Below are 22,516 nucleotides of genomic sequence, written 5' to 3'. Positions count from 1 at the left end.
GCATCCCTGACCCGTACTCCGCCTCTTGCCTCAACTCCGCCTCCTCTCCCCCCAACCCCGGGAGGGGTAGGTGGGTGGGGATTCTGGGCCTTAGTGTAGAAGCTGTCGGTACAGCCAGGCTGCAGAGCAGACAAACACGCTTGGTGCCCCGGGGAGGGGCGTCACCGGGGGTGGGGAGGAGCAGTAAGAGGAGGGAGGTGGAAGGGAAGAGACAGCCTCTCTGCTTAAGACCTCTCAAGGCTCTGACCTCAGGGGCTAAGGGACAATCTGTAGAGGGAAGCCAGTTTCCTCCACCCGGGCTGCCTGAAGAGGCCAAGACCCTGGAGGATTCTAAGCCAACCGATCCAGGGGCCCCAGCACCACCCCGAGAGCCTAGAGCAACAATCTTGGGGACCACTTCAGGGTTTCCAGTTGCCTAGACAACGAGCCCTTGGTCAGAGCAACAACCCTTCCAGGATCTGTCCGCTATTGTAGCCTTGGGCAGCAGTTCCAGCCCTCAGCCTGCTCACCAATCCAGGTGACATGCCGGTGCTCTCCACTCCCAGGCCCTCGCGGGTGACCACGCTGAAGCGCACAGCTGTGGTCCTGGCCCTCACAGCCTATGGAGTCCACAAAATCTACCCTCTAGTACGGCAGTGTCTGATTCCTGCCAGAGGTCCTCAGGTGCCAGCTGGGGAGCCTACGCAAGAGGCCTCTGGGGCCACCGCAGCCAAGGCTGGCATGAACCAGGTATTCCTGCAGCGGCTCCTGGTGCTCCTGAGGCTGCTGTTCCCCCGAGTCTTGTGCCGGGAAACAGGGCTGCTGGCCCTGCACTCTGCTGCCCTGGTAAGCCGAACTTTCCTATCTGTGTATGTTGCCCGCTTGGACGGCAGACTGGCCCGCTGCATTGTACGTAAGGACCCTCGGGCCTTTAGCTGGCAACTGCTGCAGTGGCTCCTCATCGCCCTTCCTGCCACTTTCATCAACAGTGCCATCCGCTACCTAGAGGGCCAGCTGGCTCTTTCTTTCCGAAGCCGTCTAGTAGCTCATGCCTATGGCCTCTACTTCTCCCAGCAGACTTACTACCGAGTAAGCAACATGGATGGACGACTTCGAAACCCTGACCAGTCTCTGACAGAGGACGTGGTAGCCTTTGCTGCCTCTGTAGCCCACCTCTATTCCAACTTGACCAAGCCACTTCTGGATGTGGCTGTGACCTCCTACACTCTCCTACGAGCTGCCCGATCCCGAGGAGCTGGCACAGCCTGGCCCTCAGCTATCGCTGGCCTGGTGGTATTCCTCACAGCCAACGTGCTTCGAGCCTTCTCTCCCAAGTTTGGGGAGCTAGTGGCAGAGGAGGCACGGCGAAAGGGGGAACTGCGCTACATGCACTCTCGAGTGGTGGCCAACTCAGAGGAAATTGCCTTCTACGGGGGCCATGAGGTGGGGCAGGTTGAGATGCTGCTTATATAGCAGAGAAGGTAGCTGGGAGACCTATTGAAGACAGCTATAAGCAATAAGGAAAGCCCAAGGCCTACTCAGGCTGATGTTAAAGTTGTGAATAGGCACTAGGACAAACTTGGGGTTAGTCCTTGGATGGCTATCTCAAGATGCAGAAATGGAGAAATGGCACCATTGGGTGGGAACTTCCCTGTGCTAGCAGCCTGCAACCTCTAAGCCACTTCTGCTTCTTTGGTAAAATTGTCTTGGACAATTTGGATTCTAGCTTTGAATTCTAGCAACTTGTGATGCTACTTGTCTAGCTTACTCCAATCTTGTAGTCAACCATTCCTGCAGCCAAACAGGAGGAATTAGACTCCTACCATCTGGGAACGTAGGACAGAGCCTGCCTCTTGCCTCTCTGAGCCCTTTGAAGGCTGGCGTCCAGCAGAGTTGGCTGGCTGGGCTGTCCAGTATTATGGGCATGACTCAGCCCAAGCAGAGGTTAACAAGCAGAGCTCAGCACAGCGGCTGCAGCAGCAGTGTTGCTGCTCAGGGTCAAGGCTGTCAGAACCCCAGGCGTGTCTGGTTAGTGACTTAGCAACCTGCCTAATTGCCTCCTCCCTTCCAGGGATAGGGATGCCTGGCACCAGCCTCTGCCATAGAAGCCTAACAACCTTCCTCTCCCACACCCTTCTCCCACCCCTTATGCCCTACTCCCAGTGTAGCCACCCTTCCAGCCAGATCCCAGCCACTTTATGAAGTGGTGTGGGGCCAGGGAAGCCTAGAAGACACCGGGAAAGGTCACTTTAAACCAGCATAAACTTTATGCCCTGGCAGCCCCTCCTCTTCTTTGTGCCTGTGCTTGCAGCTGCCTTAGGGTTTGTTCTGGCTACTAGTTTCAGTTTCCCAGTGCTTGGGGCCGGAAAGGGATACAAAAGCGCCCATTTCTTGAAGGCCTGTGTGTTTCCTGGGTCAGGTAGTCACTTGCCCCAGGACCTTATTCCATTGGCTGCATTTCATATAGACAATCAGTTTTGTCCTTGACTTTTAGAAAGGATTTGTCTCTACATTCTGCAAAGAGTTCTCACTGGTCCAGGTCAGGTTTTAGATTAGGAGAAAAAGTGCATCACTCTTACTATAAACCCCTCTTCCATTCTCTTCTCCAGAATTCTGGGCTGCAGGGCTTTGGTAAATTGCCAGGGCCTTGGGTGAGGCACTTGGCACAGTACCTATAGCTATACCATCAACCTTAGCTGGCACTGCTACCAGGTTGAGGCATGAGCCTAGATTACCAGGGTGCTGCAAAGGTAGTGCACTCACTTCAGGAATGAGAAGCTGGGTTTTTGAAAAGCTGGGCTATATGAGCAGTTCTAGACAGAGGGCACAAAAGAGAGAACACCGGTATTTAAAAAGACTTCCTCTGGGCTAACTTCAGGAAATAGCACATTAAACAATAGAGTTCACTTGCTGGGACCCAGAGACCTTGTGTAAATCCTTGGCCTGCTTGTCTAAGCCTTGTATGTAAAGCTGTATGAGGTGATGGGCCACCATGAGTGGATTGACTGTCCTTGTACATGTCCCACTACAGTCTCACTGGTTGCTGTATTGTAGACATGGCCTGAATTCAAGTTAAGAGTTTATGAAAAAGGGACTAACTGGCTGGCTGGCAGGCAAACAGCAGGGTATAATATTCTTACTATAATTTCAGACAGTGCACATGCATGTGTCCATACATGTATACAAACCTCCCGCTTAAAAGAACAAAGTAAATCTTAAGTCATCTTCATTTGTAAGAATCGGGTTATTAGGCTGAGGCAGGATGTTCATTGTGAGTTCAAAGCCAGCTTGGGCTATATAGTGAGTTTCTGGGCTACAGAGCAAGGCTGTCTCAAAACATAAAAGCCAAGCATGGTGTTACGTACCTTTAATCCCAACACTTGAGAAGCAGAGACAGAAAAATTGCCACAAATTTGAGGTTGGCCCTGGTCTACATAAAGAATTCCAGACCAGCCAGGGCTATATAATGAGACCCTCTCAAAAAAAAAAACCCACAAAAACAAACAAAAAGACAAACAGAAGTCTGGTTCTCTAGAGCTGGAATATAGCTCAGTGGTAGAGTGAGTACTCACCTAGCACATTCAAGGCCTAGAATGCCCAAGGCCCTAGGTTCTATGCATAATACCTCAAAACTAAATAAAAATCTGGTTCTCTTAACAGTCCAGTCCATGCAGTCCACATTTCTACACACCTTGCTACTTCTAGGCTATATGAGCTTGGACAGGTCACTTTGTCTCTCTCTGCTTCTGTGTCCTATAATAGACATGAGAATGTGCACAGTAAGGTATATGGCAGTAAGTTGGGAGAAAGAAAACAAACAGTGCCATGATATTTGGGCATGGGGGTAGGGGAGAAGAACAATCCAATACCACAGTTACCTTGCAATGACTATTTCTGGATACTTCTAGACTACTTTGAGGTCTGTCCAACTGCAGTTCCTATCAGGGTTGAGAGCATATTCACCTGGTTTTGGTGGGAAATTCAGTGTAAGTTTCTTACAGAAAAGAGCCTGGAAAAGAAACAGGAAATGGGGATTGTTGACTGAGTTTTATAAAACCAAGAACTTTATCCTTTGCTCCCTTGTGCTATTCTTTGAGCTATTGATCATGATGTCTGGGGTGGAGAGGCACTAGGAAGGAGCCCTAAGAAATGGGGTCAGCAGAAGATGAAAGATAGCTTCCCTCAGGGGCCTGGATCCAGAAACTGCCCAGGCAAGGTACAAAGAGGGACGCAGTGAGTGTCCCAACCACAGTAGTAATTGAAAGAGGGTAGAAAGTTCCCTATAACCTCAGACAGTCCCTTACCACCACCCCTATTTGAAGCTTGGCTCCACCACAAATACAATCCCCAAGTACTTGACCTTGTGGCCATCGAACAGCATGTCTGTGGGTCATACTTGGGGACTCTTACCATCATCTCCCAGGAGTTGTCACATTTGAATATCTATTGACCTTACAGGTGGAGCTGGCACTACTACAGCACTCCTATCAAGACCTGGCTTCACAGATCAACCTCATCCTACTTGAACGGCTATGGTATGTCATGCTGGAACAGTTCCTCATGAAATATGTGTGGAGTGCATCTGGCCTGGTTATGGTAGCTGTCCCCATCATCACAGCCACTGGCTATGCAGAATCAGGTAAGAGCCAAGGATCCAGGGACTAGGGCCCAGAGCTCATCCAGCTCACTTTCCTTTTCTTCCTGAGTAAATTTGAGACCCTACTGGCCTTGAGATTATCAGAAGTCAGTCATTCCTTGTAGCTCTTTGCTGCCACATGTGCATCTCATGGTTCTTAGTACCAAGAAGCCTAGCACAAGACCACAACTTAGGAACACCACATACAAATGTTCCATATGTGTGTACCCTTTACCTTCCTATCCTTAACCCAATTTTAATTGGAGATGAGCATAAAAAGTGGCTTGGTTGAGCCCCTTCATGACCCCAGCCTTGGTTTCTTCCTAACAATGGTTCTTACAAATTGCCAGGGCAGATGCCTTTGGGAAGTAGGAAGCCTGCCCTACCATTTACTTTGATGGTGGTCATGTTATCTTTATTTATGTTTGCTCTTCTACTGGTTTGCAGCTTATTCATTCACCTTTTAGTGAATGCCCTTGAAAAGGTAGACATTCGACCTTGAAAGCCTCCTTAGATTAATCAATAGCTCCCCTCCTCCTGAGCCTTAGAATAGTTTACCTAGAGAAGCAACCCCCATGACATTTGCTCAGCATTCCCTTCCTACACTTCAATCATACTTCCTGATAGACTTATTTCAGAAGTCACCCTTTCTTCTTTTGGTTTGTTTTGATTTGAAATGGGCTCTCTCTTTATAGCCCAGACTTGCCTTGAACTTGCCATCCTCCTTCATCAGCCTCCCTAGTGCTGGGATTACACTGTGCCTGGGTAAAAAGTTCTTTCAGCTAGGGTAACATGGGGTCTTTTTCAATTAACTTGTCTGAAAATATCTTTTACACTTATTCCTGAGCTAGTTAGTTTAAGCATAAAAATTTAGTTGAGAATTAATTTCTTTCAGTCATTTGACAAGATTTCACTGTTGTCTCACTTCTTGCATAGCTGTTCATTTTTTAAAATTAATTTAATTATTAGTATTATGAATTTTTCTCTCTAGGTATCTTTATCATTTTCTTTCTTGGTATTCTTCAGCCTTAGTGCAATGTGTTTAGGTTTCTGCTTCTCTGGCATCAAACTTGTGTTTCTTTCAAATATACATGCTTCCCTTTTTAAATTTTTTTTAATTTTATGTGTATGAGTGTTTTGTCTCAATGTATGTTTGTGTACCAAGTGCATGCCTGGTACCTGCAGAAGGCAGAAGAGGACATCAGATCCCCTGGAACTTGGGTTACGGACAGTTGTAACTTATAAACGTAGGTGATCTGCAAGAGCAATGTCTTAGTTACTTTTTCTATTCCTGTGAAGAAACACCATAATCAAGGCAATTTATGAAAGAAACCATTTAGCCAGGTGTGGTGCTACATGCCTTTAATCCCAGCACTTGTGGATCTCAGTTTAAGGCCAGCCTGATCTACATAGTGAGTTCTAGGACAGCCAGGGCTGTATAGAGAGACCCTGTCTCCAAAACAAAACAAAAAAAAGCATTTAATTGAGGTCTTGCTTATAGTTTCAAAGGATGAGTCCATGACCATCATGACAGAGAACATGCAGCAGGGAAGCAGGCATGGCACTGGAGCTTACTCAGAACTTACAAGTTGGAGGCAGACAGCCAGAGAAACCTCAAAGCCCACCTCAACCTCTGTAACACAACTCCTCCAATGAGGTCATACTTCCTAATACTACCCAGTATAGTTCCACCAACTAGGGACCAAGTATTGAAAAATATGAGTCAATGGAGGCCATTTTCATTCAAGCCATCACAAGCAGTAGTAACTGCTATTAACCACTGAGCCTATTTAGGTTTTTCAGCTTCTCAGTCTTTCTTTTAGTTTAATAATTCTCCAGGTTACCTGTTGTTCTTCCTTCAGTCATATACAACTTGATTTTTTTTTATAAAGCGTTTAACTATTTCTGCCACGAAGCCTTTATATGCTCTGCCTTACTGCTCTCCCAAGCACTGCCTTTCTGTGTATGTCACTTTGTATATTTTCTCTCCCTTACCTTTTATGGTGACCTACATAAAGGGTGTGTTTGTGGCAAGTGATAGTCCAGGTACTTTAAGGAAAATCCTGAGAGGAATCGACTTAACCACTGGGGTAAGCTTTGTTTATGGTCTACAGTGGCAGCCCTGGGGCTAGAAAAGGGGTGGGATTCCAGTATCTTGTATTTTCTTCCTGCCAAGCCTTGACTCCAAAGATCCTAGGAGGTTCTGCCTCTAGAATATGCTAGCTGCCAAAATGTCCTTGCCACAAAACCCTATGGACTCACTTCCTTTGTCTCACTATCAAAGGAAAAGTTATAGCAATATTGGAAAGGAAGTCTAGTGTTCCTGCTGCTTACTGGAGCTAAGTCTTTGAAAACACAATAGAAAGGGGGATATTTAGACTTAGCTCACCTCACTGTTAGCACATTTGTTTTGATGACTCCTCAGTGTACACTCATTATTTATCCATCTGCACCAAAGGACTCTTGGAGCTGCCTTTCTCCCTGTTCCGCACCATCATTTCCAGTTTCTAGGTTTGTGTAAAACCCTTGCTCTAGGACTGGCAAGATGGTTTAGCAGGTAAAAGGTGCTTACCCTAAAAATCTTGACAATCTGAGTTTGATTTGGTTGGTTGGTTGATTGGTTGGTTGTTTTGTTTTGTTTTGTTTTGTTTTGTTTTGTTTTGTTTTGTTTTGTTTTGTTTTTCTGAGATAGGGATTCTTTTTATAGTCCTGACTGTCCTGGAACTCTCTCTGTAGACCAGGCTGGCCTCAAACTCATAGAGATCCACCTGCTTCTACCTCCTGAGTATTGGATTAAACGTATGTGCCACCACTGCCCCACCTGAGTTTGATTTCTGGAGCCCATATAAAAGTGGAGAGAACCCACTCCACAATGTTGTCCTCAAACATGTATGCTATAATACATGTGTATCCATACATTTTATACACACACACACCAGTAACAATAATAATAATAATTTCGTAAAGCTTTACTCTTCTGTGGATCACAAAGTCAAGAAAATTGAAGCTATCAAGTAAGAAAAGACTTTAAGGGCATGACCATGGGATATAAACTCTAACCAAACAAAAACAAAAAAAACAACAACAAAACAGGGTAGCCAGCCATGATGGCAAATGCTTTTAATCTTTTTAATCCCAGCACTTGGGGGACAGAGACAGTTGGATCTCTGTGAATTCAAGGCTAGCCTGGTCCACAAAGTGAGTTGTAGTCCTCAGAGAAACCTTTCTCAAAAGGCAAAACAAAACAAAACAAACAAAAAAAACAGCTTTAGATAGGAGTGACTCTTGTGAGAAATCAGAGGTTAGAGATCAAGGTACAGAGTAGGTTGTGAAGAAGAATGTGAGAGTTAAGTAAGCAAGGTCAAGAGGAGAAATGTCACACCTTCAGAAACAAAGCTCAATAGGTATTAGATGAAGAAATCTACCTGTTCAGGAGGAGGGACTGATATGGTGCCCAACAGAAGATAGGGGCACTTCTAGTTGATAGGAGCTACTTATGCCAAGAAATAAAGCTAGATGCCTGGTGGCTCTTTTTTTTTTTTTTTTTTTTTTGTAATTATGGTACATGGGGGTGCTGATGCCTTAGGAGGCCAGAAGCACTGAATCCCCTGGAATGGGAATGACAAGCAGTTGGAAGCCACCTGACATGGGTTTTGGAAATCAAACTCAGATTCTCTGCAGGAATAGTAAGCACTCTTAACCATTGCTGTCTATCTAGAGTCTTTTCTTAATGGATATTATTGAGATGTGATTAAAAGACCATGCAATTCAGCCTTTTTAAACATGTACCTCAGTTTTTTATTGTATTCATATTTGTGCAGCCATCACCATTTGCAGGGAATGATTAGCTCATGTGTGGGCATGGGTGTGGGTTCTTGAATCTTGTTGGGCTGTTGTGATTCCTACGGCTCCAAAAAGACTGGATCGCAGGAGTCTTGACTGAGTTCACTCTGCACACGGCACTGGGTGGGTGCTACGGGGCCTTGCACAGAGGGAGGAGTTCTCACTCAGTCTGAAGTTCTGCAGGGCACAGGGCTCTTGGATTGGGGATCCCCGGGCCAGGAGGTGGACAGGGACCGACTGGTCTCAAGCCCTTGGGCTTTCAGACACTGCTGAGAGGCTATGGAAGGACCGAGACTGGGGGTGTGTGGGCATGTGACTGGCCGGCCCACAGCTAAGAGAAATGAGGGGGGTAGAAGAAAGAGGCCCCAGCAGCACACTGTGGGAGAGACTCGGTTACTGTACTCACTTAGCAGACTTGTGGTCCAGCTAGCTTGCTTGGAGAGGCAGTCCCTGTGACTGGAACACAGAAAGGTCCTCCAGGCAGGAAGTTTGGCACGGTGGCTGCAGCTACAGCCGGTCATTAAAGGCTTTCTCCGCGGTTTCCCACAGCGGGCCCCAAAAACACAAGAAAGTCCATGGTTCCAAAAGGGTTTATTTTTATGGCAGATGGTACATGGATCTGGATGCACCCCCCTGAAACTCAGGGCAGACCTGAGTTAAATAGGGAGGGAGAAGAGGGGGTCTGGGGAAGAATGCTTAATTGGCTACGCCCTCTGGCCTTCAGGTATCTCATTTAGTATGTAAATCTCTTGAGGCTGAGGCCTGTAGTCACACCCTCTAACTGTGCTCTTTGGAAGGGGCTGCATTGCCCTGTGTGACTGAACGGTGCAGGTTAATGGAGATCTTCACCACATGTCAGGAGCCTGGATTCTGGGAGTGCGGTGGAATAGATGCCCATCCCTCACAGACAATGGACACCTGTTGGGTCTCCGGGCTACTTCCAGCCAGCACTTCTACCAAAACCGGCCATCCTTTCATGGCCCCACAATTCCCTCTCTTTTCTTTTATAAAAGGAGGAGTGTCACTGTGTCATCTGTGAAAATTTTGGATGAGGAAGTCAAAAGAAAACACTACGCAGGCTGGGGTGGTAGCACAATTAAGTCACAGGATAAAGGGAGTTGAGGGTGGGGTTGGGAAGGCAAGGGATCATTGAACCAATTAAATACATATGGTACAGTTTGAGGGTAATACCAGCCAGCACTTCTACCAAAACCCAAGCTATCCTTTCATGGCCCCACCAACCATTATTTAAATTCAGAACATTTTGAAATGTAAAGGAAACTCCATATCAATTATTAGTCACTCCTAATCCTCATTCAATCTGCTCCTGGCACCCTTTAATCTGCCTTCTATGTCTATGGATTTGCTTATTCCAAACATCTCAAATAGAAATGAAATCCTATGGTATGTGAGTTTTGCTGTCTGGCTTCTTTCTCTGAGGATAATTTTTTCAAGGTTCATCTATGTTGGAAGATTGAACCAGTCCTTCATTCCCTCTTATGGCTGACTAATATTTCATTGTATGTTTATACCACAATTTCTCTTTATGTTCTTTTGAGACGGGTATATGTCATCACATCTGGTGTATTATAATTGTTTTTAATTATATATTCATTATATGTAGTGATAGGTCTCATAAAGAAAAGATATTTTGTTTATTTGTTTAAGACAAGGTTTCTCTGTGTAGCCCAGCTGTCCTGGAACTCACTCTGTAGACCAGGCTGGCCTTGAACTCAGAAATCCGCCTGCCTCTGCCTCCCAAGCACTGGGGTAACAGGCATGTACCACCATGCCCAACTTTCATAAAGACATTTTCATTCCCAGATTTACCTCTTTTTACATTTTCCTGTGTCTCTCCCTGTTCCTGCTAGTCTCTGTTTTCATAAATTTTAGAAAACCTGGTATTTGTCTTTCTGAGTCTAGTATAATGAGCTCCAGTTATATCCATTTTCTAGTAAATGGCATAGTTTCATTTTTCTTTATGACTAAATAAAATTCCATTGAATATATGTACCACATTTTCATTATCTATTCATCTGTTGATGAACATCTAGGCTGGTTGTATTAACATGGATTATTTCTATGATAGGACTTAGAGTCCTACCTATATGTCCAGTAGTAGTACGGATAGGTCATATGGGAATTCCATTTTCAGTTTTTTTCAGGAACCTCCACATCCTCCCAGGATTTGTTGTCATTTCTTTTTTATTTGTTTGTTTGTTTGTTTAGTTACTTATTTCTGGTTTTCCAAGGCAGGATTTTCCTATGTAACCCTGAATATCCTAGAACTTGCACTATTGACAAGGCTGGCCTCGAACTCAGAAATCCACCTGCCTCTGCCTCCCAAGTCCTGGGATTAAAGGCATGCGCCACCACTGCCTGGCTTGAATTTTCCCATTTCTTAACTGGATTATTTGTTGTTTTATTTGGTATTTAATTTTATTGTTTTTAGACAGGGTCTGGAGCTGTTTTTCTAGAACAGGCTGGCCTCAAAATCACAGAAATCCATGTCTACCTCCCAAATGCTGAAATTAAAGGTGTGGGTCACCATGCCCAGCCAGCCTGTAATTTTGTTTTTGAGTCAGGGTCTCCTGTAGCTAAGGTTGTCCTGAAATTCACTCTGTAGCCAAGGAGGGCCTTAAACTTTTGATCCTCATATGCTACTTCCCAACTGTTGAGATTTCAAGAGTATACCCTTATACCAAAGTACAAAAGGTATTCGATTCATTTGGAATTAAGTTTCATATAGGATGAGAGATAAGATTTAGTTTTGTTCTTCTACAATATACATTTCAATGTCTTTATCCATTTATCCATTACCAGACTGGCTGGTTGTTTCTACCTTTTGGCTATCATGAATAGCACTATTGTGAACATTCCATACAAGTTTCTGTGTGAATTCAAGTTTTTGTTTCTCCAGGCTATATAGCTAGGAAAGGAATTCCTAGGACCTTTGGTAACTCACTATTTAACGTTGTGAGGAACTGCTAAGTACTTTTCCATTTGATCTCCTCCCAGCCATAGATGGGGGGGGGGTCCCACTTCTCACCTGGCCAATGTCTGCCCTTACCTCCCTTTGCTCCAGCTTCCTTTGTCAAGATGACATGTTATTTCTTAGCAATATCAGTTTCCTTACTGATTAATGATATCAAGCATCTTTTTATAAACTTACTGTGATGAGGAAGTGCACATGTTACTACACACATGTAGAAGTCAGAAGGCAACTTTTGGAAATCAACTTGCACCATACAGACCCTGGAGATTAAACTTAGGTCATTAGACTTGGTGACCAACACCTTTACCAGATGAGTCACCTCACCAACACACCTTATTGCTCTTTATATATCTTTTTTTTTCTGAGAAAACATTTTACACTAGCCCAGGTTGGCCTCGAACATGTGGCATACCTCCTGCTTCAGCCTTCAGACTACTGAGAAACCAGCCCCCCCCAAAAAAGACACACATACACACACACAATTTGGATCCTTTTCCAGCTGTGTAAAGTCAAGATCCTCCTATTTCCACCACCCAAATGTTCAAATGCTACATTGCTCTGGGCTAAGAAATGTTTTAGAGGACTACAACTCTACTAGCTATGTGGTTTAGATATATTCTTTCCCAGTCTGTATATTGTTTGCCATTGCACTTTTCTGATGAAGTCCCTCAGTGCTCAAAAGTATTTAATTCTGAGGTTCAGGTTGTTCTATTTTTCTTGCTTGTGTTTCTGGTTTCATAACTAAGAAATCAAACCCAAGGACAAGTGTCCATTTTTTCCTATGAGTTAATTTTCATTTGTGCTATGAGATGGAGAACATATGTGCTCTGTACATCTGTCATAACATAGTATGCACAGTATTCATCTTTTCCATGGTGGCTCTATGACTTTCCATTGTCTTTCCTAACCCAACTTTGGCTTTCAGACTCAGAAGCCATGAAGAAGGCAGCCTTGGAAATGAAGGAAGAAGAGCTGGTTAGTGAGCGTACAGAAGCCTTCACCATTGCCCGAAACCTCCTCACAGCTGCTGCAGATGCCACCGAGAGGATCATGTCATCGTACAAGGAGGTAACCCCAATGCAGCTCCTACCCTGCCTGCTCTTCCACTCCTGAATTGGCTGGTATTGAATCCATGTCACCCTCCTTATAGGTGACAGAGCTGGCTGGCTACACAGCCAGAGTGTACGAGATGTTCCAGGTATTTGAAGATGTACAACACTGTCGTTTTAAGAGAACAGGAGATCTAGAGGAGGCTCAGGCTGGGCCTGGGGCCATGGTACAGTCTGGTGTCCATGTAGAGGGGCCCCTGAAGATCCAAGGTAAGGTAGCCTCTGTGCAGAGTACTTCCTCTGCCTTTCTACCCACTGCTTTGTCTCCTCCCATACCACCCCAACACTCAGAGACCCCTGTATACCCTTTCTTATCCACTCAGGACTCATTGCCAGAAAGATCATTGAAAACTAGGTTACTCTGGAGGGAGCTGGCCCAGTAGCCTGCATTCTCCAAGCACTGGCTACCAGCTGAGCTGCTAGCAAACTTTCCCAAGTGTGTTGGTTTTGGTTACCAGTTAAAAGAGATAATTCTGGGCTCTCTGTGCTAGATATCATTCACCCATACAAGGCAAACAGAGAAATCAAGGCAGTGAGGAATGGGGATGTAGTTCAGTTGTAGAGTGCTTGCCTAGCATGTATGAGACCTTGAGTTTATTTCCTAGCAGTGTAATAAAAACAAAAGATTTACATAGCTAGGGATATAGCTCAGTTAGTGTTTGCCTAGCATGCACAAAGCTCTAGGTTCAATCCCTGCTGTCACATAAAGCAGGCATGGTATTGTTAAGGTCAGCATTCTAAGTAAATAAATATTTAAAATAAATAAAATATTTAAATTCATAAGTGATAGCTAATGCCTATAATTCCAGCATTTGTGAGCCTGAGGCAAGATTGCTGCATATTCAAGGCCCGTGAGGGCTTTAATATTAGACTACCTTGTTTTGAAAAGAAACAAAAGAAAAAGAAGTAAAGACAGAGTCTAAGCACAAAAAAAAAAAGTCTAGGCACTTGCCAGTTCACAGGAGTCAGGGTACCGCAGCAAGGAAGCCCAGGCATCAAAGCTGATCTTACAATGTTGCCAAGAAGGGTCTGGGTTCCAGAGTATCAAAAGGTGGCAGCTTGAGGCATGCTACTTGACTCTGGGGTTATCAACCTGTTGGAAGACCTCTGTTTTCCCATGGGACCTAGACCACACCATACTGTTTGGGAACCCAGGGGCCTGTTATTAAGATAGGAAGTAGGGATAAGCAGCAGGGAACAGGAAAGCAGCAAAATGCTGTGCTCCTGTCCTTTCATGCCTTCTCTCTACAGGCCAGGTGGTGGATGTGGAACAGGGGATCATCTGTGAGAACATCCCTATCATTACACCCACTGGAGAAGTGGTGGTGGCCAGTCTCAACATCAGGGTAGGTCAAGTAGAGAAACATTCCTAACCTGAGGTGCTGACCAATCTGGGCCAAGTAGCTGGGGACAAGGTACACTTCTGAGATTATTTGGCCACCTGCATCTGTGAACCCTAGCCCTTGGCTCACTTAGCTTTGCTAGCAGAAACATTGTCCCCAGCCACGTGGAAGATAGGCCAAAGTGAAGCTGAGAGACCAACTATCTCTGACCATGAGTCCTGAAGCAATAGTGTAAGTGCTGATAAAAGAGATTAACAATTACCAGGGTTGTCCAAGGGTTACCCAAGTGTCCCTAGTCTGATTATTTGTCTATCCCATCAGGCTTCCCTGAACTCTGGGCTGGGTATTTGAAACCAAAGATAAATCAGAGAGTGAGCTGACCTTAAGAAGTACCCAGAAGTACCTACTGCTTACTGTGGTGGTACATACCTTTAATCCCAGCACTTGGGAGGCAGAGGTAGGCAAATCTCTGTGAGTTTGAGGCCAGTTTGGTCTGCATAGTGAGTTCCAAGACAGCCAGGGCTACACAGAGAAACTCTAATGTCTTGAAAAACCAAAATAAATAAACAAATTAAAAATGTCCCTAGTTAGACTCTGATCTAAAGTACAGTAAGGACCACCAAAAGGTTGATAATTACTTGATGAAAGGATACCCTATCAAGTTTTTCCTCAAAGCATAGGAAGTAGATAGGTGGACATAACAGGAGTTAGGGCATGAGAGACAAAGGGGCCAGGGCCTGCCTCCTAGCAAGGAAGGAAGCTAGAAAGAGGCAAGAGGAGGTAGAATATCAGGCTCCTGCCTTCACTGAGGGGTTTGCTGAGCCTGGAGAGGAAGAAGTAGGGCAAGATTATTGAAAGCCAGTTGAGTCAGTAGACATAACATGCTCCCTCCCTAAAACAGTATAATATAGTAGGTGGTACCTGATGGACCCAAGGTATATAGTTTCCTGGCTGACTCTAGGAAAAAATAATAGGAAGCAAAGACACTGTAGTATGGGTGAACAGACTGCAGCTGGGTAGATAGCAAGGCTGCCAAGGAATCAAGGTAGAAGAGTAGATCTGGGGCCCTGAGGGAACCAGAAACTTCTTGTCACTCCTGTCCTCCAGAGCCAACTGTTTCATGCTGGTGAGTGTCCCGGGGTTGCCCTAAACAAGCCCTCCTTGGATCAGCAGCATTATCACCAGAAATGAACTTTTTCCATATTCTGGAGGCCAGAAGTCTAGTTTCAAGGGGCAGGAAGGTTCCTTCTTTGGGAGAATGTGTACCCTGGGTCTTGTCTGACTTCTGCTTTCCTGACATTCCTTGGTGTTCCTGGGCTTCTGCTATATTACCCTACTCTCTGCCTCTATCTTCACAGACATACGCATCCCTTTGTGTTTTGTCTATTCAAATCTTCCCTCTTTGTAAGGTCTCCAGCCATATTGGATTTAGCCCACTACCCTCCAGTATGCCTTATTGTTCATTTAGCTAATTGCATGTGCAATGGCAGGTCTCATTCTGAACAGTAGGACATAGGATTTCAGATAAATTCAGGGGGCATAGGTCAACCTGTCACACTGCTCAAGGCAAATCAAAGGCCAGAACCTGGATCCTCCTGGGAGCCCTATGGAGCAACACTCTTATTATTGCTTGTAGATAAGGAAACACCTACACTAAAAGAAGGAAGGAACTAAGGATGACGGTGCTAAGGATGGCTGTGCCATCTGTGCTGCAGGGTGCTGTGCCTCCTCTGTGACCCAAACTCTCTGACTAGCTAGCAGTAGCTAAATGAACTAACCCCTCCTTCCCACCAGAACTCCATTGGTCAGCTACTCTAGGGCCATCTTCTGTGACCCCTGATACCTGAGGGCAGAGAAGACCATGGGGAGAAGGGTTAGCCTTTTACATGTAGAACTTTTTTCCCAAAGTGGGGGAAAACCTTTCCCCAGGCGGTTCCTTGTATTTGTGTATGTGTGTGTGTTTGTGTGTGTGTGTATGTGTATGTGTGTGAGGGGGGTCTCATTGTGTAGCTCTTATACTTCCCAAATGTTGAGATTAGATCCATGTACTACTTCCTCCTGCTTCCCTACACAGTTCTAGAAAACCTCTTGACACTACACTTGGATCCCACTAGAGTTAGAAGGGATAGAGAGTCCTTTGGAGTATCCTAGAATGTACTTACTCATTTGACCACAGCAAAATAAGCTGTGGTCCCTGTTTTTGGCTTGTGCTATCCAGGCATGTTGGAACCTTAGGGGTCAAAACCAAGTCTTGTCCATTCCCTTGTATTCTACACCAGGTATTCAATTGAGGTTCTGTATACTGAACCCCATCCCTGTGACCTTGTAGTCACTTGCCAAGAAATCAAGAATGGGCTTGGTAGCACACACTTAAAATCCCAGTCCTTGGAAATCTAAGACAAGAAGACTAAATTCCAGACTAGCCTAGGCAACATAGCAAGACCCTTCCCACCTGCCAGCCTTATGTATAGAAAGATACTTTGCTTGTTCCCTCCCTCCTTCCTTCCTCCCTTCCTTCCCTCTTCCCTCCTTCTCTCCCTCCCGTTCCTTCCCTCCTCTTTCTTTCTTTTTTGAGACAGGATCTCATGTTGCCCAGGTTGACCTTGAACTTATGTGTAGACAAGGGCTGAAGTTGAGATACACTTGAACTTATGATCCTCCTGTTTCCACCTCACCTTTCAGTGCTGGATTACAAGTATGCATGGTTTATGTGGTACTGAGGATTGAACTCATGATCTGTCTGATCTTTGCTCAGCAAGCACCCTACCAACTGAACTACATCCCTATCCCAGATATAGAAGGCTTTATGAGACTGGGAAGGAGGCCAAAGTGATCCAGGGTATAGGGAAAAAGTCTTAAGCTCTGGATGCCATGTCCTGATGCTTCCACAGGTGGAGGAAGGCATGCACCTGCTCATCACAGGCCCCAATGGCTGTGGCAAGAGTTCTCTGTTCCGAATCCTAGGTGGACTCTGGCCCACATACAGTGGTGTACTCTATAAGCCCCCACCTCAGCGCATGTTCTATATCCCTCAGAGGTAAGTAAACCTATTCGCTGTGTCTTCTCCACCTCTTCACATCTGTGTAATACTAGAGTCCACCTTTCAGGAGATGTCAAGATTTTAACCAGATCCCAATATCCAGTAGCACAAGCTAGTCCTGTCCATTTCAGATGGGGGGAGGGTCTTATATCTCAAACTCATATCCATAGTTGAGGGTGATAAACACATTTGTGTCCATGCACATATGTGAGTATATGGACGTGTTAGTTGGGAGAGTGCCTGGGTGTAATATGTCAGCAGTTGGAAAGCACTCTGAAGCTTACTAAGGCACAGAGCACTGCTGAGAAACAGGGCTACTTTGCCCCTAGTGGACATGCAGCTTTCTCACAGGCCCTACATGTCCGTGGGCTCCTTGCGTGACCAAGTGATCTATCCCGACTCTGCGGAAGACATGCGGAGGAAAGGCTGCTCGGAGCAGCAGCTGGAAGCCATCCTGGGCATCGTGCATCTCCGCCACATCCTGCAACGGGAGGGAGGTAGGGGCAGGGCACACTAGTGCCCTTTGTCCCAAGACACTGATGGAGAACCTGTTGCCAACCTACCTCTAGCCTCTACCCCAAGTCCCTGGGGACAAGAGTTACCTCAGCATCCAGGAGTTCAAAGTGCCTGCCAGGAAGGAAGGGTAAACAGGTTACTGGGGTTCCAGAAAAGGGGACTTGTAGCAGAGCACTTGCTTCATTGGGTGCCTAGGAGACCCTGTGTCAAATAAAAGAGCAACCTAGGACAGTCACCCTATTGGGTAGCCAGATGATACCAGGACGAGTTGCAACTGGGGCTTGAGAGATGTTGGCTGTCCTTGTGAGACACTGGAAGCTCTGAGGCTTTATGTAACCAACTGACAGATCAATTTTATGTTTGAGCAAGCTGACCTGTCTCTGGGTAGGGTAGGATGGCCATGCACATGTTCCTATTTGTACAGAGGCTTGGAATGTGAGTGGAGACCAGAGTTATGGGTGACTCTGAGGAGAGATCTTAAGAGGGAAGGACAGGTAGCAAAAGAAAGTGCTTTTGAGAAGAGAAAGCTTATTGAGGGACATCTCTTCAAGTGCTCTTATTGAGGGACATCTGCTCCAGTACTCTGTGGTTGCCTTGAATGGCTAGTATCTGTGGTCAACCATTGCAACCTTTTAGGACTGAATTCAACTCTGAGTAATAGTACCATGCTAGTCCCCTTAGTGGTTCAAAACATTTACAGGTTTATCCTACTATGCTATAAGTCCCAAAAGAAAAAGACTAGAGTTGGAAGGCAGAAATGTTCACTATAGGCTCCAGGGATACAGGCTCTTGTACCAAGTTTGGTGCTGTGCATGGCTTCCATTCTTAAAGTCACCTTATAACCCAATATGACTGATGTAGCCATCACATCCAGTCCCCTAAACTGTAGGATGGAGGAAGTAATGAAGGAAAAAGGCAAAGGATACTTACCTTTTGCTTTCCTAGAAGATTCCATGGGTTCTACATGTATAACAGTGGCTAGAATTAGCACTATGCTTACCCTTCACCATAGGGCAAGCTAAAATGTTTCACATGCCCTAAGGACAGTTCTAGTCATATAGAAACACAGGATGGTTGATAGAAAAGGACTTCTGCCACAGAGTCCTGACAAATCACCTTCCTTACATGCTCACTCAGTCTTCTAAGCCAGTGTAGTAGCACTAGGCCATGAGGCCCAGTTCCTCTGATGAAGTGCATTTGTCCTTGAGAGAACATTCTAACCATCCCTGGAGATCTGCTGAGGACAGTGTTGACAGGTTCTTCCCTGGCAACCCATTAGGTGTCCTGGAACTTTAAAACATCTTCCCTCTATACATGTCTCTGTGTTTAAATTTCTATTTTCTATAAAGGTACCAGTTATACTAGATTAGGGTTCATCCTCTTGAACTCAACCTGAGCACATTTGGAAAGATTGCCTCTCCAAATCCTACTGGGGGGTAAGACTGTAGCATATGTTTTGTGGGGAAGAAAAATTTTGTTCCAAGTCTTTCAGTTATTGGTGTTACAGGCAGATGAGGACACAGAAGTCTGCAGCCAGACAATTTCTGCCAGGGTCAAATGTGTCTCATTTAACCCTGACCCTACCCTGACTCCCACTGGGTTTCTGTTGAATTGAGATGAGTCCTTCACCTCCTGCCCAGGTTGGGAGGCTGTGTGTGACTGGAAGGATGTCCTGTCTGGAGGTGAGAAGCAGAGGATTGGCATGGCACGCATGTTCTACCACAGGTGAGCACTGTGATGACTTTCAAGGACATTCAGTAATTTGGACCCAACAACAGAGAAAAAAGGGGTACTCCAGTAGGAAAAAGACAGCTATGTGAAGGAGTTTCACCTTTTCCCCCAGCTCTCCCACAGCTCTCCCCCCAGTGCAGCAGGGCTATGGGTCACAAATGATTGGCCAAGGGCTGGAAGTTGGACAGTGGTAAGGAATTCACAGCTTTCTCCTTCACCACCCCCACCCTAAGGCCCAAGTACGCCCTCCTGGATGAGTGCACTAGTGCTGTAAGCATTGATGTGGAAGGCAAGATCTTCCAGGCAGCCAAAGATGCTGGTATCGCACTGCTATCCATCACCCATCGACCCTCCCTATGGTAGGTGCTCTTGGAATTGTGGGTAAGTCTGTCACCTGAAGTGAGAAAGCAGCTGTGACAGCTTTCTATCCCTCTCCTGTTCAGGAAATACCACACACACTTGCTGCAGTTTGATGGGGAGGGAGGCTGGAAGTTTGAGAAGCTGGATTCTGCTGCCCGCCTGAGCCTGACTGAAGAGAAACAGCGCCTGGAGCAGCAACTGGCAGGCATCCCCAAGATGCAGGGGCGCCTTCAGGAGCTCCGCCAGATCCTTGGCGAAGCTGCAGCCCCAGTTCAACCCCTGGTCCCAGGCATCCCCATTTGACTCAGGACCTTATCCCCAGCTCCCACCCTCCTCCAGGCTCTGGGATCACAGGAAGGAAGCTGTAGCTCCTCCCCTCCGCTCACTGCCCTGCATGCCTTCTCCCTGCCAAGCTTCTTAGCCAATTACCTGCTTTCCCTGAAGACCCCATTCTGGGGCAAGTAGATATGAATGGGGACATTCTGCATTCCACCTTCACTCTGGGGTCTGCTTCAGGAACTGTGCCCTATTCAGGGCACTGTGTCTTTTACTTTTCTCTGGAGAAGGATGGAGGGTTTGGAAGGTCCCAGTCCTGACTCTACACCAGTATGGCTGAGCCATAGGAAGTAAGCAAGAACTGCCCCCTTACTGCCAGCAGCCAGAATGTGTGGCAAACCTGGTGGTTGTGGGTCACATCCCTCCTGAAACCCAAATCCTCATCATTGCTTTGATCCATCCCTTTGTTGCTATCCCCTAGAGTGGCCAGCCAATGCCCCCGTCCCATAGGACACCCCCTGCCATGGAAACAACCTAATGGGGGCCAGGATTAGACAGGGCCCAAAGTGTGCCCTTCCCCATGGTTACCCCCAGAATAGCAGTGTTCCTCCTGAGCCATGAAGAGAATGTAGCCCTGGCCCTCGCACTCCTCCATCTCTACAACCTAATTTATTGGACTTCCAGTTTATAGCTGTCTAAATTGCCAACATGAGTACCCTGCCAGCACAAGAGGTGACTGGGTGGTCCCTTCAATCTACCTAGTCTCTGGTGCCAAACCTGACCCCTCACCAGCCTATACTGCCAGTTGCTACTGGGGGTGCCCTCTGCCAGCTAGGCAGGAGTGAGGGCATCATGTTCCCAGCTCAGTGCCAAAGAGGGTTCACAGTAGGTGCTGTGTCTGCTAAACCAGCCCTCACCAGGAGGGAGACCCCTCACACACACCCTACTGCCACTGTGTGCCTTTCCTGGGCCCTCAGCCCTCTGGCTGGGGTAACACCCCTCAGTCCTCTCAGTAAAAACCTCTGGAAAGTACAATCCTGCCTCCTGGACTTGGTATCTGGTAGAAATTCTGGGGAATAAGCCAGGCATGATGGTGCCTTTAAGCTCAGCACTCTGGAATCAGACACAGGTGAATCTCTGTGAGTTCAAGGCTAGCCCAATCTACATAGTGAGTTTCAAAACATCCAGGGCTGCATAGTGACACCCTGTCTCAAAAAGAGGGATAACAATAACAAAAGTTCTGGGAAGAAGTCAGAACGTTGTTGGAAGAAAAAGAGGAGACCTGCCCCCAAACATGCTTAAGTGAGAACCTAATCAGCTGCTAACCCCTTGAGACTCAAAAGAGTCAGTGTTCTTTTGTACCCTAGGGAGACAGAGTTGATAATCATTGCTGTAAAATAATACTTGAAGCTAAATGACTTTAAGCCCCTTGCTGGAAAGAAGATACCACTGCTAGGTCCCTGCAGGGGAGTGCAGAAAGCAATGCTATGGAAACCCAGTGATCTTCCAGGGAGGTAAATTGAGCACTGAGAGAGCCACAGGAAAGAAGTGATTCCTGGATTGAGTTGCACTGGTGCTCCTGAACCTTCTAGGAAGAGGGAAACGCTTGTCCAAAGGCCCAGGGGTATGTCCAGAGAAAGATATCCGGTACAGGGGGTGAGGAAAGGCCTGAACTGAGGTAAAAGGTCAGTGAGGGGATCTATGTAGTATGAGAATGGCCTTGGGTTCTGCATAAAACAGGCCATGGAGCTGTGTTCGGCCAGACAACTGCTGCTAGGAATGGAGAGGGGATGCTCTTGTAAACCTAAGCTGAGTTCCCACACTGCCCAAATTCCCACCCTTAAGTCATACCAAAAGAACCAAGAAAAAAACCCATGTAGATGTTTACTGTGTACATTCTACACAGTATCCACAGAAGCCTGAGTACCCAACAACAGACGGACAAATATGCATATTCATACAATAGAACATTATTTGACCATAAAAGGCTGTGAAACAGTGACACATGCTACAATATACACTAATATTAAAGACATGCTACTGACATAAAGAAGCCAAACACACAGGTCCAAGTATTATATGATTGCATTTAAATGAAATATACAGAACAGACAAATCCATAACAACATAAGGCAAATGAAAAATTGCCAGGGCTGGGGGGTTGGGGGTATGGATATGGGCAGAGATTGTTTTTGTTGTTGTTATTGTTGTTGTTTTGTTTTTTGGAGGTTTTTTGTTTTTGTTTTTCGAGACAGGGTTTCTCTGTATAGCCCTGGCTGTCCTAGAACTCACTCTGTAGACCAGGCTGGCCTCGAACTCAGAAATCCGCCTGCCTCTGCCTCCCAAGTGCTGGGATTAAAGGCGTGCGCCACCACCGCCTGGCTGGCAGAGATTGTTTAATGAATACAAAGTGTTTTGGGGAGAAAGTAATGAAAATGTTCTGGAACAACAGAGGTGATAGTTATGCAACATTGCAAATTTACAAAACACTGCTGAACTATGTACTTCAAAGAGACTTGTATGAATTTCACAATAAAACAAGTGGTTAATAGGTGGATATAGATGGATAGACAGATATATGGATTGCTATTAAGATAGAGAAATAGGTGATTGATTGGTAGGATAATAAATTAGCCAGGCATGGTGGCTCAGGCCTATAATTCCAGTACTTGAGGTATTGAAGCAGGA

At 45.9% G+C, this 22,516-nt stretch overlaps 1 protein-coding gene across 2 annotated transcripts; it reads left to right on the top strand.

The window, feature by feature from the left end:
- The first annotated feature begins 89 nt into the window (after positions 1–89).
- On the top strand, positions 90–20,863 carry Abcd1 (ATP binding cassette subfamily D member 1). Of its 2 annotated transcripts, none has more exons than XM_028785319.1 (10): positions 90–1,422; positions 4,438–4,618; positions 12,379–12,521; positions 12,604–12,772; positions 13,814–13,908; positions 16,797–16,942; positions 17,297–17,442; positions 19,102–19,186; positions 19,426–19,551; positions 19,636–20,863. In XM_028785319.1, the coding sequence occupies exons 1-10, from the start codon at positions 523–525 to the stop codon at positions 19,853–19,855; spliced, it is 2,211 nt and encodes a 736-aa protein (XP_028641152.1). In that variant the 5' UTR covers positions 90–522; the 3' UTR covers positions 19,856–20,863. The 2 variants fall into 2 exon arrangements, with proteins under 2 accessions (XP_028641152.1, XP_028641153.1); XM_028785320.1 differs by having other exon boundaries at positions 177–825.
- The last annotated feature ends 1,653 nt before the right edge of the window (positions 20,864–22,516 follow it).

This window comes from Grammomys surdaster, unplaced genomic scaffold (genome assembly GCF_004785775.1).
Source record: "Grammomys surdaster isolate TR1022 unplaced genomic scaffold, NIH_TR_1.0 125179, whole genome shotgun sequence".
Lineage (NCBI taxonomy): Eukaryota > Metazoa > Chordata > Mammalia > Rodentia > Muridae > Grammomys > Grammomys surdaster.
This window is presented reverse-complemented; position numbering and strand designations above follow the sequence as displayed.

Bases quoted from the DNA above. Each gene is read 5' to 3' on its own strand.
- Abcd1 (XM_028785319.1), top strand. From the start codon at position 523: ATGCCGGTGCTCTCCACTCCCAGGCCCTCGCGGGTGACCACGCTGAAG. The intron at 12,522-12,603 runs GTAACCCCAATG...CCCTCCTTATAG, and splicing joins TCATGTCATCGTACAAGGAG to GTGACAGAGCTGGCTGGCTA. The intron at 19,187-19,425 runs GTGAGCACTGTG...CCCCACCCTAAG, and splicing joins GCACGCATGTTCTACCACAG to GCCCAAGTACGCCCTCCTGG.